Raw genomic sequence first — 17,200 nt, forward strand, 5'->3', positions numbered from 1 at the left:
GATTCCAAATGGGTCAAAATAAATTACAACATCTTTATTTTTACGATATGCCGTCCAGTGTGTGCCAGATGAACTGTCTAAATTAACTATTCCGCACTCTTTTACTCTTGGTGTTAGATTTTTTAGCTCGTTTTTTAGGTACACCCCCCGGAAGTGAGGCACGTCTTTTGCGGCCTCTAACAGCTGGTAGTTGTCCATCTTTTTTATTAAATTTTAATCCCATTCCCATTTTTGCTTTTGCCTTCATCAAATTTGTCACCGCATAAGCTGCAGCTCTTTCAGCAAGATTTGCGTCATTTGCCGTTACTCTAGTCCAAGCTAAGTCTGCTAATCTCATGTCTGCTTTGTTCCGAGCAGCGGTATCGGGATTATTCATGTAGAATATGTCATGCTCTTTACAATAAGAGTCTAACTTATTTTTTGGAGGTACATTTTTAGCTAAATTCTCACGAATATTCGTTCCAGGTCCACAGTATTGATATGTTGGTATTTTCAAATTAAATGGAAGGTTATTTATAAGAGTATTCAATAACCCTCGACCCCCGTAAGGCTTTAAGAATAAACCTTTGCCTTTTTTACATGTTTTCTTATTATCATTTTTTACCATTTTTATTATATAAAAAAATGTCTTTTATTCAACAAAAACATAAATTTAAAATAGTACATACTAAAGAAAATATACCAAAGAAGTTGGGTCTATTTCCTACCAATATTCGATGTGTTATTTGTGGTCCAAGTGGAAGTGGGAAGACGGTTGTAATTTACAATTTAATTGTGAAAAAGGAAGGATTAAAATTTACAAACTTATATTTAATATCAAAATCTTTAGAACAAGAAAAATATAAAAAAATAATTGAAATATTTAGTTTGTGTGACGAAGTGAAATTACACACGTTTACTGACTGTGAAATCACACCAAATGATGTCGAATCACAGTCAGTTGTTGTATTTGATGACATAAATAGTCTAAATATTACACAATTTTTCTCAATGGGTCGACATAAAAATATTAACTGTTTTTACCTGTGTCAATCTTACAGCAAAGTACACAAACATTTACGTGATAATGTAAATTTCCTAATATTATTCAAACAAGATGATTTAAATTTAAAACATGTATATCACAATCATGTTGGTAATGACTTTTCATTTGAACAATTTAAAAATCTCTGTCATCAATGTTGGGATAAAACTAAATATAGCTTTTTTGTAATAGACAAAGAAAGGTCAAAGAATAATGGCAAATATAGATTTATGTTTGATCAATTCTATCAAGAGGATGGTAAGGGTAAATAAATAAAAGACTGAAGTTTTTTTACATTTGCATTTATTTTGCATCATTAAATATATCTACACATACAATTTATTGAACATCAATTTTATAATGACCAAGTGCAAGAGTATTGATGCTATCTTCTAGAATAAACCTCTTGTCATCGTCAAATGATAGTACTTTCTTGTTCATGGTCAAGGTTTGAAGATGATGATTTGTAGATTTTATCCTTGTCACATTCTCATAGTAATCTTGCCCAGTTGCAAGGCAGTTCAAATAATGTTGATGTCTGAGGAGATGTTTAACTGTGGCACCATCAGCTCCTTTAGCTTTCTTCACCTCTAAAGCTTGCTTGTCTTCTTCATTTAACCATTTTAGAGGAATATAAGAATATAACTTTGGTCTTAAACCACAATATTCATACATAATATCACCATCTAATTCGTCTTTAAACTTGCCAGTGACTTTTTTATTTTTATCAGAGTATAAGAAATGGTCTTTACTATATCCAGAGGTATCAAAATAGTGCAAGTCACATTCTATTTCCTTGTAAAAGTCCTCTGTAACTATAGAATACATTAAAGAATCTGTATCTGTCATAAGAAATCTTTTGTTCTTAAATTTTGACATATAATTATAGTGAAAATCATACATTATTACTTTACTAATATCCAAAATTGTCATTCCTAAATATATAGGTTTATTAAACTTTACAACTAATTTATTTAAATGTATAGCATGTAAATTGTTATCGAACTTTTTGCTACAGTCGAACCTTGGATTAGTAACATATTTAGTTAATAGTGACTCATCCTTGAGATATATGTCACGAAACTTGCGTTGATTCATAATTGTTCGACCAAAGAGACTATTATTTAACAATTTGTAAAAGTCTTTTTCGAAATCATTTTTAGCACATTTGCGTTTTTCAATATTAAAATTAATATAGGGTGCAAGCCATTTGGACTGTCTAAATTTTAAAATTCTATGGTATTTTGTAGCAACCAAACCCAATTCCTCATATTTTTGTAATGCTTTATAATGTAAAATATATTTAGTTTTGTCATTTAAATTAGGTATTAATTTGCCATTCATTTTCTCAGGTGCTAATGGATAGTCATTATGTAAATCATGTAAGCTTTTATCATATTTTAAATCAACTTCTAAAATGTATCCAAACTCATCATTTTGATTGTATTTGTAGTCTATCTCATTCGTCCAACAAAATCCATCCACGGGTAGTGTCTCACACATAGCTGTGGAGTATAGCGAGTTACAATCTAAATATATTAAATACACACTTTCTTGATTGGGATCATAATGTTCGCCCATATATCTATTATTGGCTTTAGCGTAACGTGTGGAAATCATACTGACTCCTCCTCTGATTGCACTTTCTATGAACAAATGCATGTCAATATCTTGAAATAATTGTAATTTTATACCAGTCATTCTAAGACAGGCTTCCCATGTTAGTCCTGGAAGTGAATACATATGTACGGGGTCAAGTTTATAATCTTTTAAACACAGGTCTCTAAATGTCTCAAACACATCAGCCAGTAGCAATACATCTGTTTTAAGATATAAATCATGATATTCTTGTAAATTATTTATATTAAAATGGGTCCAGACATTTTTAGCATGTTCATATTCAATGGGAGAGATATGTTCTTTAGTTAGAGTACTGTAAAATTTTTCAATTGGAGGTAGAGACTCTGCAAACTTATCTGGTCCCGTCATGTATTCATAGGGAAATACACCTTTACGTTGTAGTAGTGGATTGTCTATGAATCTAAATGTATTTAAATTGGAAGCTAATTTGTATAATGGAAGGGACAGAAAGTTATAGGAATCCAAAAATACTAAATCATCAACTGAGAATGAAATATACTTTTCCATATCCTTGGCTATGCAATTTAATTTACGATCAAACTTTCCCAAGTGTTGCATAATTAAATGTCCATCGTAATTTTTTAAGTTATGGAAGAATACTGGTATTTTCTTTGTTACTTTATAGTTTAAATTACAATCATTGTGGGCAGCTCCACGGTATTGGCCATTTGAATGACAATGTTCCCGTACCCTATCAAAATATAGGGGCTTTTCACAAATGTGACAATGTGTTGAGTTTTGGAAAGATGCCTCTTGTTCAGGAGTCATTACAAGGGGAATATATATCGCCATTTGACTTTTAATGAAGTCATAAGTCTCAAATAATCTTTTAAAAAACACGTCCATAACATTTTCACCACTATATAACTCTTCAGAAATAATCTTAGAATCTTTTACTACAACGAATGCAAATCCAGATGGAGTATGATTGTTTGAGTTTATAAAACATTCAAAATCTGCATAAATCACAAATGGGGCTTTAAGTTGATATTTATAATTTTTAAATTGTAATGTATCTTGTTTAGACATTTCCACTCGTTGGGCATCAAAGTTTTTACAATATGTTATATGACGCTCCAATTTATCATTAGTGTAAAAATGTTGCAAACACAACTTACAAAAATGCTGCTTATGGCCATGTTTTGTAGAGTGGAACATTAACCTATTAAAATCACGAATTAAACAATAATGTGATTTACGACCTTCTTGTAATAATAATAAATCTACATGAGTATTACTTTTCAGTTTAGTTGTTCTTAATGGATATATACATTTATCATCTTCAAGCCCAAATACATTAACACTTATATTATTTTGTTTTTCAAATTTATCTATATCAGCTAATTTCACTGGATACTTTATGTTTGACATATTCAGCTGACTTTCATGTGGTACATAATTGGAGACTCTATTAGCATTTTCATTTTTAGCATTCCTTGGATTTAAAGCTGCTAATACCGACCAAAGAAAGCATTTATTATCATCATTTTTTATATTTAAAACTGCATGTTTTGATTTAATACTCTCTGGTGTGGGGATATATGACTTTGGAGTTAAGGGCTTATACTTGTAAACATGCAACTGCCAATATTTAGTATGGTCATATATCCATCCACTACCTTCGGCTTGATATCTGTGCATGGAAGTGTCAATCTTTAAAAGAGCATTGTCAATTTGAGACTTTAAATCTCTCTTCTCAATAGTTAAGGTGGTAAGGCTTCTAAAATCTGCAATACATTCTTTCTCATTTTGATCCACTGAATATTTTATAAATTTGATTCTCCTAACTAAAGTCCATTTTATTGGCAGAGGACAAGATTGAAGAGTATTTTTAAGTTCAGCTCTAATCGATTCACCAACAAATTTAATCATTGTATATGGACATTTATTGCAAGAATTGACATGTCTTTTAAAATGACCAACAACATTTTTTTTACAAAAGTTACAATTCTTATGCCTTTGTAATATATGCGATTTTAGAGCCACATTATTATCACAGATTAAATCACAAACCTTGCACAGTTTCACCTTCATTTGGTGTATTAACTTGTAATGACGGACCAAATTGCTCTTCTTGGACAGCGAGGCGGGACACAGTGTACAAGTCGGCATCACGCTCATGAATGAAATACCACCCGGATGTCACTCTCGCCACCTGTCGCATGACCGCTTCACTTGATCCGTGTGGCAGTGCCCGCAGCCGGGAGCACGCCCGAGTCCACGTGCAAATCTCAATCGATTTTGAGAATATACATGTGGATGGATGTGGATTTGAAATAGTAATAGAGTTATACAATGGTATTGAACATATATATAGGCTTGTATAGGCCAAGAGCTGGATTTTTAAAAAAGTGGTCAAAAAAAGCTCACCATTTCCAGACGTGTTTTTCAGTATTAAAAAAGTAAAAAATTTATATATGGGTGTATAGGTCGAGAGCTGGGTCCTTAAGAAAAGTGGCCAAAAAAAGCTCCTGGGGCTTCGGACATTTTTTTCGCCGAAAATTTTAAAAGTTCTGGGCCAAAAAACGCCCCAAGTGACGTTAAACCGGCATATTGCCTCTACTTCCATCTTATTGCTGGTTCTCGAGCTTTTGAGCTCGTTGTACAGTGAAATATTACTTCCCTATTTTATATAGCCACAATCAAAGCGATTTTTACAAGAAAGAATGAAGATATAGACTCAGTGATGTGTGGTTACTTAATTAAATCATGTTCCTTGATTGTTTACCCTTTTGTAAGAGCCAATAATCAATCAACTTATATTTCTTTATTTTTCGATTTATTATCTATATCAATTCAAGAGGTAGCCCTGTACCTGGTTAACAAATATACCGATTACATTTAACGTGTTTTCTTTGAGTTACGCCCCATGGGATTCCAAAGTTTCACAATGTTTTCACAATGTTTACATTTTTGAAGAATGTAGATAACAGAATGTTTAACGAAGTCAGCTTTAAATGCTGTCAATAAAGTTCTTTGATTTTGCGGTCCAAAAGGTAGAAACTATTCGAATTGTGAAACTTTTAATTTTTGCTACGAGCCTGTTAATTGGAGATTGTGACTTTCTTAATTTAAGGAAGTAAACGTATTAACATGACGTGTTTGGAGTGGGATTTGAAATATGTGACGTGTATCAAACTTTTTCTCTTCAAAATCCTCTCCGATGTAAAACACAGGTACGGCAGCTAGGTTTATTAGAATGCAAAAGTTTTTTAATTGTCCTCCAATGTTTAGAAATTATTTTTCGATCAAGTTGTTTAATGAATAAATAATTGTTTTGCCAAATTATGTTTCGAAAACAGGAACTAAAAATAGATCAGGAAATAGATATTTTAGTTCAGAAAACAAAGCCAATCAAATAGGCCTACGTACTTTTTAAATAAAAACACTGGTCAGATGGTTTTTAACTTTGCTTTTTATTTACTTCAATAAACTTCTAATAAAAATCACCACAGGTACTAATCTATATAAATAAAATTAGAGTTTTGTCTGTACATTGCTCAGAATCATCAACTTTTAGATTATTTTTACGTTTTAAACATTCAAGAATCCGAAAAAAGTTTCATCTCAATTCCGTTATTATCTCAATCATCAATTATTATCTCAATTCCGTTGTTGTCTATCTTCCGTCTGTCACGGTCCAAAGGCCATTTTACGCGGCCTTCTCCTGAAAACGAGAGTACCTATCAAGATCCTCGAATCATTTTAATGTATTCACTGGATTGGCGAAAGTGTCTTTAGCTATTAAAATATGGCCTCGCTACTTTGTAAAAAAAACTTACGGACGTTTAAAACCCAATTTTGTGCGATTTTTGTCAAGTTTTCTCACAATGTTTATCACATAATCATCATATGAAATAGCGAACAGCTGTTCGGATCAAGATTATTTTTCTCTAGCTGTCACTGATATGTTTACATTGAATATTGTTTACAAATACCGCAATCATTTCAGATCAAGTTTCAAAAGCAAATCCAAACCAAGTTGGATTAAAACCGTTTTTCCTTACATAACGGATTTAATTAATCGCAAGTGCAATAATGTGTAGGGTAACCGTAAATGAAAATAGAGCTTCTTTGTGTATAGAATTTCTATCGAGTTTTGGGTTTATAACCGGGGAAAAGACTTTGACTCAGTGTTCTATATGCCTGGGAAACTTACATTTTTTACATAAGCGTTACCAATAGCTTACATATAAGGTTTCAACTCGTTGACGGCACTTCAATGGTGGTTGTGTAAAGTGTTTAGAGACAACTGCAGTGGGTGATTGTAACAGAGGTTTACGGATTATGCTCAAATCGTATTTCTAATGTGTCTTCTCAACGCTATGTGCTGCTCGCTGGACCATACGTCCAACAGACCAATTATCCATCTCTTGGGTTCGTAGGCTTAAACAATTATTCATAAGTTGGTAGCACATATAACTCAGTGTTCCGTACGGACAGGCCAAGAGCACCTTTGATAGTGAAATTTCCAACCTGAATGTTTAATGGCGAGGTTGAGGTATAGTATTTTAACTATATATTGTTTGGTAAACCATTTAAACGATTTATGGAATTAAACAATCGAATAATCAATATTACTAATTTAGTTGTTTGTGCCAACAGATATGGAAGTGTACCCCTCATAGATCTATTACGCATTTTTTTTTTTACTTGAAACTGTCAGATACTGTATTTGTTTGTATATAGTTTGTTTGTTGTATTGTTAGTTTGGCTAGCATATCTGAAAATATGCAAACCAATAGTTTTTCTTTATTTAGGAAGGTTTCAACTGACCACTAGAGGATCCCCGTGCGTAGAACGGGCACACAGCTAGTAATTAATATCTAATTAATACATCTTATCTTACTAATATTATAAATGTGAAAGTTTGTGTGTTTGTTTGTTTGTTTGAAGTTCAATCACGCATTAACTACTGGCACAGAAGATATACTGTTTTAAATTTATAAATAATTTGTCATATTGTGCGAATCTTGGTGATTTGAATTTGGTGATTTGCTTTTTTCTGCTGTTTAGGTGCAGTGGTAGAACATTATTATGGATATGGTAGATGTTTTATAATATATTATACCGTAAATTAAAGAAACGACACGACGAGTGTCGTTGTCAATAATGTCGTCTGATTCTGACTGATGTCAGATGTTACACTGAATCGGTCACAGGGATAATAATTAGTTGTAACCTACCACTAGCTTACCTAACTAAGTTTGAGTGTTGCTATTTGCAGTGTGGGATGATTGCACTGGACAGTTTAGCTATCTATTTCAGAAAAATAAAGTTTAAAATAAATCAAATTCTAGGATCTGTTCTTAAGTTGTGGCCGTTTTGAGATGGATGCTTTCAGAGTTCAGTTTAGCCTAGCCTGAACAACTGGATTAGTAGCTTGACTTAGTGGTTCATCCATGTTTAGTTTATAAACACTAATCAATGCCTAATCTAGATTATAGGTGCCTTATTCTACTCTGTTTTAAAACTAATATACATAGGCATAAGCTTTAATTTTTGTATTAAATACTGTGTGCATCATTAAGGTAACTCCGTTAGGTTGCTTTTTATAAATAAATAATTTCATAAATCACTGATACCCTATATCATCTAAGTGTGCTCAGTACATAATGACACTCTCTCAAAAAAGTACTAATCCTAACCCAAAAAAACATAGATAGGTAGCTTTAGGCCTACAGAGGATGAGTGTTTATATTTATATCACTTATATTTATATGTCTGTGGTTAGGTTTTGGTTATGTTTGCCTTAAGATGGCTATAAGCTTAGGACTAGATATCAAATAAACTTCCAATTAACTTATAGTGCAGCCTAGCCCTAATTTGTCAGTGTCAATGAAATAGTGCAATATCAAGGACAACCAAACTTGGATATACAACCATGTTTATACCTAAGGTTCCTTTTTGGTACTCACCAACAAGGATCAACCGTAATTATTTTCAGTCAGAAAGTGTCCTGAGTTTCCAGAAAATTGTAACTTATTACATTTTAAAAATTGAGGGTAAATTAAACGTTTCGGTTCTGGTTTTGGAGCGAGTCCAAGTTCTTGCAGTGACTAATACTTCAAAGGAAGGAAGGTGGGAAGATTTTCATACTACTAATAGCCTTCTTTGAAATCAGCGTGAAAAATACTGGGTAATTTCTATAGTTTCGGCCATTTAGGGGAACCAAACAAATTTTTAAAAACTCTTCTATCTCATCATTTCAGTAAACTATGATATTATTATTTGAATAGAAGTTAAATGTCAAGAAAAAAAATACCGCAAATTATTATTTTTGGGATAGCATTACATTGACCAAGGAATACTCTCAAAGTGTAAAGTTTCCCGAACAAAGCTTGGTCCCCAGCTACTTGTCAAACAACGCAATATTGTACGTCATTTCATAAAATTTGTACCTGAGAAATGTACAAATGGAAAATGCATTTCTCGTAAGTGTAAGCAAATCTTAAAATGATAGGATTTGTAATGATACGATCTTAAAACGAGCAATTCAGTATTCTTATTCAAAACACCAAACACCCGCCACTGGATCAAAATATGCCCGCACGGCGCGATCCGGCACGGTGGGAAGCCCCTCTCGTACAATTTAAATTACGTACATAAGCCAAAAAAAAAAAAAATATGATTTAGAACATTTCACTTTTTGTATACAGAATCCACTGTTTTTAAACTAACCTGACCAAAAAATAAAATAAAGTAGTAGCCGACAAAAAAAGTTCCGTGGAAATTTGCTATGTCACGTTTCATAAAACATTAAAAATAATCGACTTTATTTGAATATTTAAAATGAAAAGTACCGGGGGACCGAGCCGTGGCTCAGTATGTATATTTCGATTGTAAAAGCAATATAAAGGAAACTCGTGTTTTCTTTATAACTAATTTCGGCTTTTATTGTTTAAGTTTCAGTGGAATTTTAATTTACTATGATGTAACTTTAAATGGACAATGCAACACATTAATTTATTTTAATCTTACACATTTCTGTTATTGTAAATAAATCATAGAAATAAAAAAAAATAAAAGTAGTATTTTTTTAAATACGTTCCTAATGAATGAATTAATATGCGATCACAGGTTAATACAGTAGCAATCAAATACACAGCATTAAAACAGCACAGTGTATGTAAGGGGTGTTATTTATTTCTTGGTACTAAATTAAGTCATTCTTCAAGTATAAGTAAAACTTCAGCATGGGCATACTCTCTAACGTACTATCATATGATGGATTAGCTGAAGGCAGATAAGTCCGATTCAAGCTTATATTGCTTACTATAAAGATTGTTGTAATACAATTAACTTTAACTAGTGGTCGTCCAGTGGTCGAAAACTCGACCAAAAATATGTAATGTACAGGTTTCAAATGATTTAGGCCTAAAACTTTTTTCCCCGTGTGAGTAACTAAGGACTTCTGGATAGTTTAAATATGATATTTATATGTTTCTTACTCAGGAACAATGCCGTTCCGGGACACTATATAAATGGACGTTAACGTGATTATAAATTTGCATTTTACATAGTCAAAATACAATAGGTATTGCGCAACCGTGATATGTTAAGTCATTAACCTTGGTTTACTAATAAAAACTACACCGTATGCTTACTCAAACAAAACAAAACTTGCTTACTGTACAGCAATAAATCACGTAAAGAACAAAACAAAATGAAAATGTAGACTAGAAGACTACTGATACCGTAGTCATCCTAGGCTACTACTACATGATGTTTCAGAACAGAAGTATGGGGATAAAAATATTAAATAACTCATAAAACACCATAAAATCATAGTACTGTACTCAAGTCTTTCTGGTAATAATAACAATGATAAAAATAAGATAAAAATGATGTAAAACACCTCTTATTATTTCTCTTTGTTCTATTCTTTCTTTGGTTTCTCTACATCCACAAGTTGTCATGGTTACTAATCACCCAACGACCCAACCACAAAATATTGTAGTGTTGTGACAGCAGACAGAAGCAGACGATTGTCAGTATGTCAGTGTCAGTGCAAGATTGTCAGTCTGTAGGTGCGAGCGTATAGGTTGACCTTGACGATACTGATCGATATTTCTCCGTTTTGCTTCCATCTTATTTTTGTTAAATGAACTGTAATATTTCAATAATTGGGAACCTACTGCACATAAAAATTACCGTAAATAGTTAAATATATCGTTCATATCGAAATATAAGACTGAAAAACACAGTTAATAAAACATTTTCTTGGGATTTGTGCGGTTATATAATATATAGGCATCATGATGATGCGACTCCAGTTAAGCGAGGTTCTACTGTATTTGCAAGTTAAAGTTACAAATAGAAAACCCATTATATGGTTTGTATTCAATGACCGATGTATTATACAAAATAAATTATAACTTATTTTGATATTAATCAGCAGCATTTATTACAGCTTGCAGCACTTATTGGTATATATAAATATCCCAGTTACTATTAGTAAAAAAAAATAAAACACAAAATTGTGTGGCCATTCAATTTTTATAAACACAGTGTTAACCATTTGACTCTGCAGAATACCGGATGGTAAAGAGTGTTTGGTTTCAAGAAAAAAAAAAAAAAATAGTTTAACCTGCTTTACTATTTATTTTGAAAAATAATAGATAGGAAACCATAAGGATAGGTATGGGATTGAACTGAAATAATTGCAGGAAAACTTAAATAGTAAAGTCCACAATCTGTACATTGTTAGAGAGCGAGAGAGAGAGAGATAGAGAGAGAGATTTGATAAGGAATCTGAAAAGTAAACAAATAATCGTTTCTGGCGTTCGTTATATTGTACCCCTCTCCCCCCCCCCACCGTATTTGCACTCGTGACCACTTTTTGTTGCTTCCTTATCATTCATCCGTCCCAAAATATAATTCCTGTAATAGTTTGTTTGTAAAATTGAAATTATTATAAAAATATTTTATCTTTCGAGTGTAGTTTCATGGTTATTCTTATCAGATAGAATAATATCGTTGTCATATGTAATAGTTACTCCTTCACGTTACGCAATTGCGTAAAAAACAGTTCCAGTATCTCGGACAAGATTCACGTATATTTCTCGAGATAAAGAAAATCCGTATAGTTCCCGGTCCGTGGAAACACTGTAAATACTAGGATAAAAAATATTGTATAAAGGAGAAGTTGACTAAAATTTCAACTGAAGGTAAAAAAAATCAAAATAACTTAAAATATGAGATGATGAACGGGTAGGATCAAGATTCAACCAATTATAATTAATTAATATTCGACGATCCTTATTAGAGGTGCATCATATTTATTTGGAGTATGAACATGTTTAAACATTAACACGTAGTTAATCACTATCCCAACACAAATAGTAACAAGGAGTAAACGAAGGTTACAGACCGCTGGGTTTTACCGCTACAAAGTAGGGTAGGGTGCCGTACTGGCTACACTACTCCACGATAGAACACACGATGAGACAGTCTCCGCATTGGTATTGCAGTTACGCTTATCGACACAGGCAGCAGCACCGGTTTGCTGTTGTCATACGTATAAAGTGCACGGGAAGCCATACCTGACTGGCTTATGGGAGAGCTGACTGGCTTTCGGGCGAGTGACTGCCACACCGAGTAAATTACCAGCGCACTGACTGCCAAACCGGGTGGGCACAAAAGTATATATATATATATATATATGTGTCCGTCAGCACGATAACTCGAGCAAAAATGATCCGATTTTGATGAAATTTGGTACAAACGTGTAAACCTATGTTTATTCGAACGAGTTCGCGATCCAGCATGATCGGACCATGGGAACGGGTGTTTACGGGGGGTTTTATGGGGTAAAAATAGGTTTTTCCCATTTTTGACCCAAAAAACATAAAATTTAGCAATTTATTTCCAAACCATTTTGTAGAGCTTAAAAAAACAAATAATTTAGTATATTGAAGCGTTATTATGCGCCTAATGGTTACGGAGAAAATTCCAAAAAATTGTAAATTTAAAATTCCCATGTTATTCTTATGGAGAATGAGTAAACTGTTGTAGTTTGCTTGTTTATGAACATATTTTGATCAAATTTGGAAATTTTTTTTATTTCTTACTAACTATTAACATTTTACAAAAAAAACAGTTTTACCCTCCCTGATGCAGCAAACCTAAGTACTTGTTAAACTAATTCTATTTAAATCGGGAATAAATGCTATATTTTTAAGTAGACATTTCAGTGTAAATCCAATCAGTCAAATGGAAATTCGCTTAGTCTGCAGGTTTGCTGCGGCGGGGGTATTTTATAAATACATTAACTTTTTGTGGTAATCATTTCCTAACAGCGAATAATTGAGATAGGCTAATCGATTTTTAAAATTATCAATTCGTTTTTAAGTATAGACATATAACTTAGGTCTAGTTTTATTTTAGCAGTTAAAAGTAAGAAATATATTGTCAACCACTTTCAAATTTTCCCTTTGGTGCAGTAAAATTTATCAATACGACTATAATGTAGACTAAAAAGAATAAGTGAAAACTTTAGGAATTGGTTTACTGGTACGTTTCATTACTTTTATAATAACATCAAAATAAGCATTTTGCTTAACTTGAAATTTTATTTTTCCTAGTAGCCGGAACCTATATATTTTTCCAACTTAACTTGTTAAAAAGAACATAACGATTATACAATTAAATATAAACGTCATGATTTTAATCACTCAATATAGAACTGATTGTTAATCAATTCGTATTACATGCAATTAACTAATATACTCTTTAGTATTCATCACATATTTTTCTTTTGTACTGTATTTATAATGTGGTAGATTTGTTGACTAACATATGTCGAGGCTCTTGTTTACTTTTTAGTGTTGACTCGCAAATATGTCATGGCAACCAATTAACCCATCAGGCCCATGTTAAATTTCTAAAAGTTTGCATTCATGTAGGGAAAATTCCTATGGTCCGATTTGTACCATTTCAGATTTATACCTTCCCATGGTTGGGTACTATGACTGTGTAAAATTTCGTGAAGATCGCTTCAGCCGTTCAGGAGGAGTATTTGTAAAACAAAAGCAGGAGTGTAGTATAAGAGCTTCGCTCGCTCCGCTCAATTATACTCATTACCATACTTCAATATATTGTAGCTACAATCTTTATTACTGTATTTGTTCTTTGTGCTACCATGTAGCCGTTGTTTGAGCTTAAATGTTCTATCAAAAAATCAATACAACTCAATTTCAAACGTTGCGCATTTCTAAAGGTTGCAAAGAATAAAACACTTTTACAGTGAAGAACTTTGATAATAACACTCTCATGGGGATCATGAAATAAGACATGTTATAAAGGTTGGTATTTTATCAAGGTTTGTAATAAATATTTATTTAAAGTTCATATAAAATCATGAATATATACATATATACATATGAATGTATAATTGATACTTGATATCAAGGATCATGTTTTATTCCGGTCTTGTTGTTGAGGTTCCACTTTTTATAGACAAACTAGCTGGCCCTAGAGACGTCGTCCTGTCCTAATGTGGTTTTATGTCAAATGCTCGTTCATTTTCAAGATGAACTCGTTCGCATGGCTCAATCACGTCTTGGTTGAAGTTCGTTTGCTACGCTCACTCACCTTTAGGTTGGAGATCGTTCGCTGCGCTCACTTGCCTTCAGGTTAGCTCGTTCGATACGCTAACTCCCCTCCAGGTTGAAGTTCGTTCGCTACGCTCACTCACCTTTTGGTTGCAAATTAGCTGTTGTCATAAATTGAAAAAAATAATAGTGCTGCACCCTGTTGGTAAACCTATTAACTTTTTAATGCTATTGAACATCATAGAATTAAATTCTTTAGTTGAACCAGCTGTTAAGAATCTTTAATTCCATTTAAAAATGAGTACTCATAAGGTTAACATGGGCAACTCCAGAGCCACTGGGGCGGAGCCCTTTTGACGGATCTGCACCAAACTTCACACAAACCATCCTTGAATAATGCTTAATAATACCTGAAAGTTTCATTACAATCTGTCGAGCGGTTTCGGAGTCCATAAAGGACAAACAAACATACATTCATACAAACAAACATACAAATAAACATACATTGGATTTTATATAGATTGTTCTTACCAAGTAGTTTAGCGTCACCGTAGTATTCTTCACCCTCAACGTTGCCATAGTATCCTTCCGTCGGATATTCAGCTTCCCGTTTATACATTGAATAATCTTGTCCATAATCGTACTGAAACAAAGAAAGACCAACGTGAAGCGTGAGGCTAGAAGGATGATAAACGATTTGTCTTGCATGGTTTTAAAGAATTTTGATATGAATAATATGTTATTTAAGTGATATTACCTAATAGTACAAATTAATTCGTAGAGCACCAGCGTGCAGAGGCACTAATACCCCTGATATGGCGCAATTCCCCCCTCTACATTCCGCTAGGTGAATGTTTATAGGAACACTTTTATCATTTTGACTTATTATTTGAAAATAGCATTCATCTTATGACATAAGGAGCACGAATAAACATTTTCGGCTTTAATGTTAGGGGTGATCTAACAACGCTACCAACCGCGGATCAGTTATTAAACCAGGTGAAAATAATTCCTCAACACTCACCACAGGTAAAGTGTCTGGTAGTGAAGCTCCGGGATAAACGGTGGAGTAATACAAGTAGAGGATGAGAAGCATGGCAGCCATCCCGAGCAGCTGCAACAACAAATAGAAAAATAAAAATTTACTTTTTTAAAGTATTCTAGTTAAAATATCTAAATTATATTTTGAGTGTCTGTGAGCATATCTATCAACCAACAGGGGGAAAAATTTTGGTTTAAGTGATTATAGTGAAGGTCTGATTCGCTTCTAGGAAAAAAGTACCACTAAATTACCAAATACAAGAGGAGAGCGGACTCCGCACTCCGAGTTCCGCCTCAGCTTCACCTAGCTTCAGAGATAAATCCTGCTTAGCAAGCGTATGAATAATTTAAAACACTATTCGTAGAGAAAAAAGATTACCAAGAGTTATACTGCAAAAAGTGTACGGTAACTATAATATTTCTTGTATACCAAACGATTCTGTTAAAAAACGTTCCTTTAACCCTTAACATTAGTCCCTTTTGGAACTTAAGAAATTGAAGTGTGAGCTGGCAACGTTCCAAAAGTGACAAATATCACATGCTGTGTTTCAACTTAATTTTGTGACCAGTAAACTCTCTTAAATTGCGATAATTTTGTTCAGATCTTCAACTTCTAATAGGGTCTATCATACTGTACCAAAATATAAAACTACGCATTATCCCAAGCCAATTAAATCATGAGAATATGTCTTTTAATAGTGAGTATTAAAAGCACACCATATCATGGTCCAATGATTGTCAGATTTGAGACTTTGGTGTATCTTGTATTGCATTGATCAATATTTAATTTTGGACATACCACTTAGAAATTAGATATTGACAATGAAACCACCCACTTCATTTAGTTTATTGTAAAATTTATTGAAGTAAAATTTAATTAAATAAATGGAGGATTGATTAAGAAGATCATGGCCATGTATCTAAGTTGTTTTCATTTATGTCTTTGAAATATTCATATGTGTTCAATGTTACAAATTATACTAAATCGACAATGTTTCAAGGAAAAAATGGCAAACAAAAGCCTTAGCTAACCTATGAGACAAAGGACTGACGATAACGTTTCGACGTAGAAACCTAGGTCTCCACTATGAAATAAATTGGATCGTAAGGTAGGCCTTGCATTTACTTATGTTAATGAAATTGTTTTAAAATATGTACAAATGAAGACATGTCATTGTTTATTCCAATTTTTAATATACTCAAATAAGCCTATGATTTAATTAATATAATTTGGAATCGAAAAAATCCGTATTCTATAGAATACACCTATGGTAGCCTAAGGATTAAATTTACTCAATTTACAAATATTGAATCATGAATCACTCAAGCTTGTACAAATTACCAATCGCATCAGGCGTGCTTTATTTATCGAATTGTACGTTTAAACTGAGTAGTAAGATAATGAATACTTGCATAACAGCAGCAACTGAAGAAAGCAAATCCGAACAAGTTGAAAAAATAATAGTGAAATACGCATCGACAAAACTGAGCCCACTTAACACAACAACATGTTATACATTTGCAAATTGAGGTCATTAGTAATGCACATATAAAGTGCACTCATGTTTCAAACTAAATGAGTATACATTTACACTTTTTTGAATAAACATGTCAATATTTTGTTTTGATGTTTGTTTTCACATATGTTTTAAAAGATAGGAACAGTACTTTGTAGGCTGCTTTGTATGTACAGTACTTTGTATGAGTATCTAGAACCAGTCTATGGTAAAAAGAGGATGATACAATTATTAATTGCGTAGAATCTCTGATTTCCGTTATCATTCATTTCAGCCGTTTTTTTTTTCATATTTACAACATCATTCCAGGAGCACAAACAGTGAAAATATGCACGAAACCAAAATATCGTTATATTATTGACGATTTCCACTTTATTGACAAAAGGTGTGTTAATAAAGTTAATAACAGTTTTTCCCCTGCC

General features: G+C 32.8%; 1 protein-coding gene across 2 annotated transcripts in view; it reads right to left on the reverse strand.

The window, feature by feature from the left end:
• LOC128990359 (uncharacterized) overlaps positions 1-16,870 on the reverse strand; it is a 28,112-nt gene extending 11,242 nt beyond the window's left edge. For both annotated transcript variants that reach the window (XM_054412705.1, XM_054412704.1), the window contains exons 1-3: positions 16,675-16,870; positions 15,245-15,334; positions 14,752-14,863 (exon numbers count right to left, since the gene is read on the reverse strand). In XM_054412705.1, coding sequence (XP_054268680.1) covers positions 14,752-14,863; positions 15,245-15,334; positions 16,675-16,797 — 325 coding nt within the window. In that variant the 5' untranslated portion in view covers positions 16,798-16,870. The remainder of the gene's footprint in view (positions 1-14,751; positions 14,864-15,244; positions 15,335-16,674) is intronic.
• Between the last annotated feature and the right edge of the window lie 330 nt (positions 16,871-17,200).

The sequence above is a fragment of the Macrosteles quadrilineatus genome, unplaced genomic scaffold (genome assembly GCF_028750875.1).
Source record: "Macrosteles quadrilineatus isolate MER2022 unplaced genomic scaffold, UCM_ALF_1.0 Scaffold_3__2_contigs__length_128488019, whole genome shotgun sequence".
In the NCBI taxonomy this organism is placed as follows: domain Eukaryota; kingdom Metazoa; phylum Arthropoda; class Insecta; order Hemiptera; family Cicadellidae; genus Macrosteles; species Macrosteles quadrilineatus.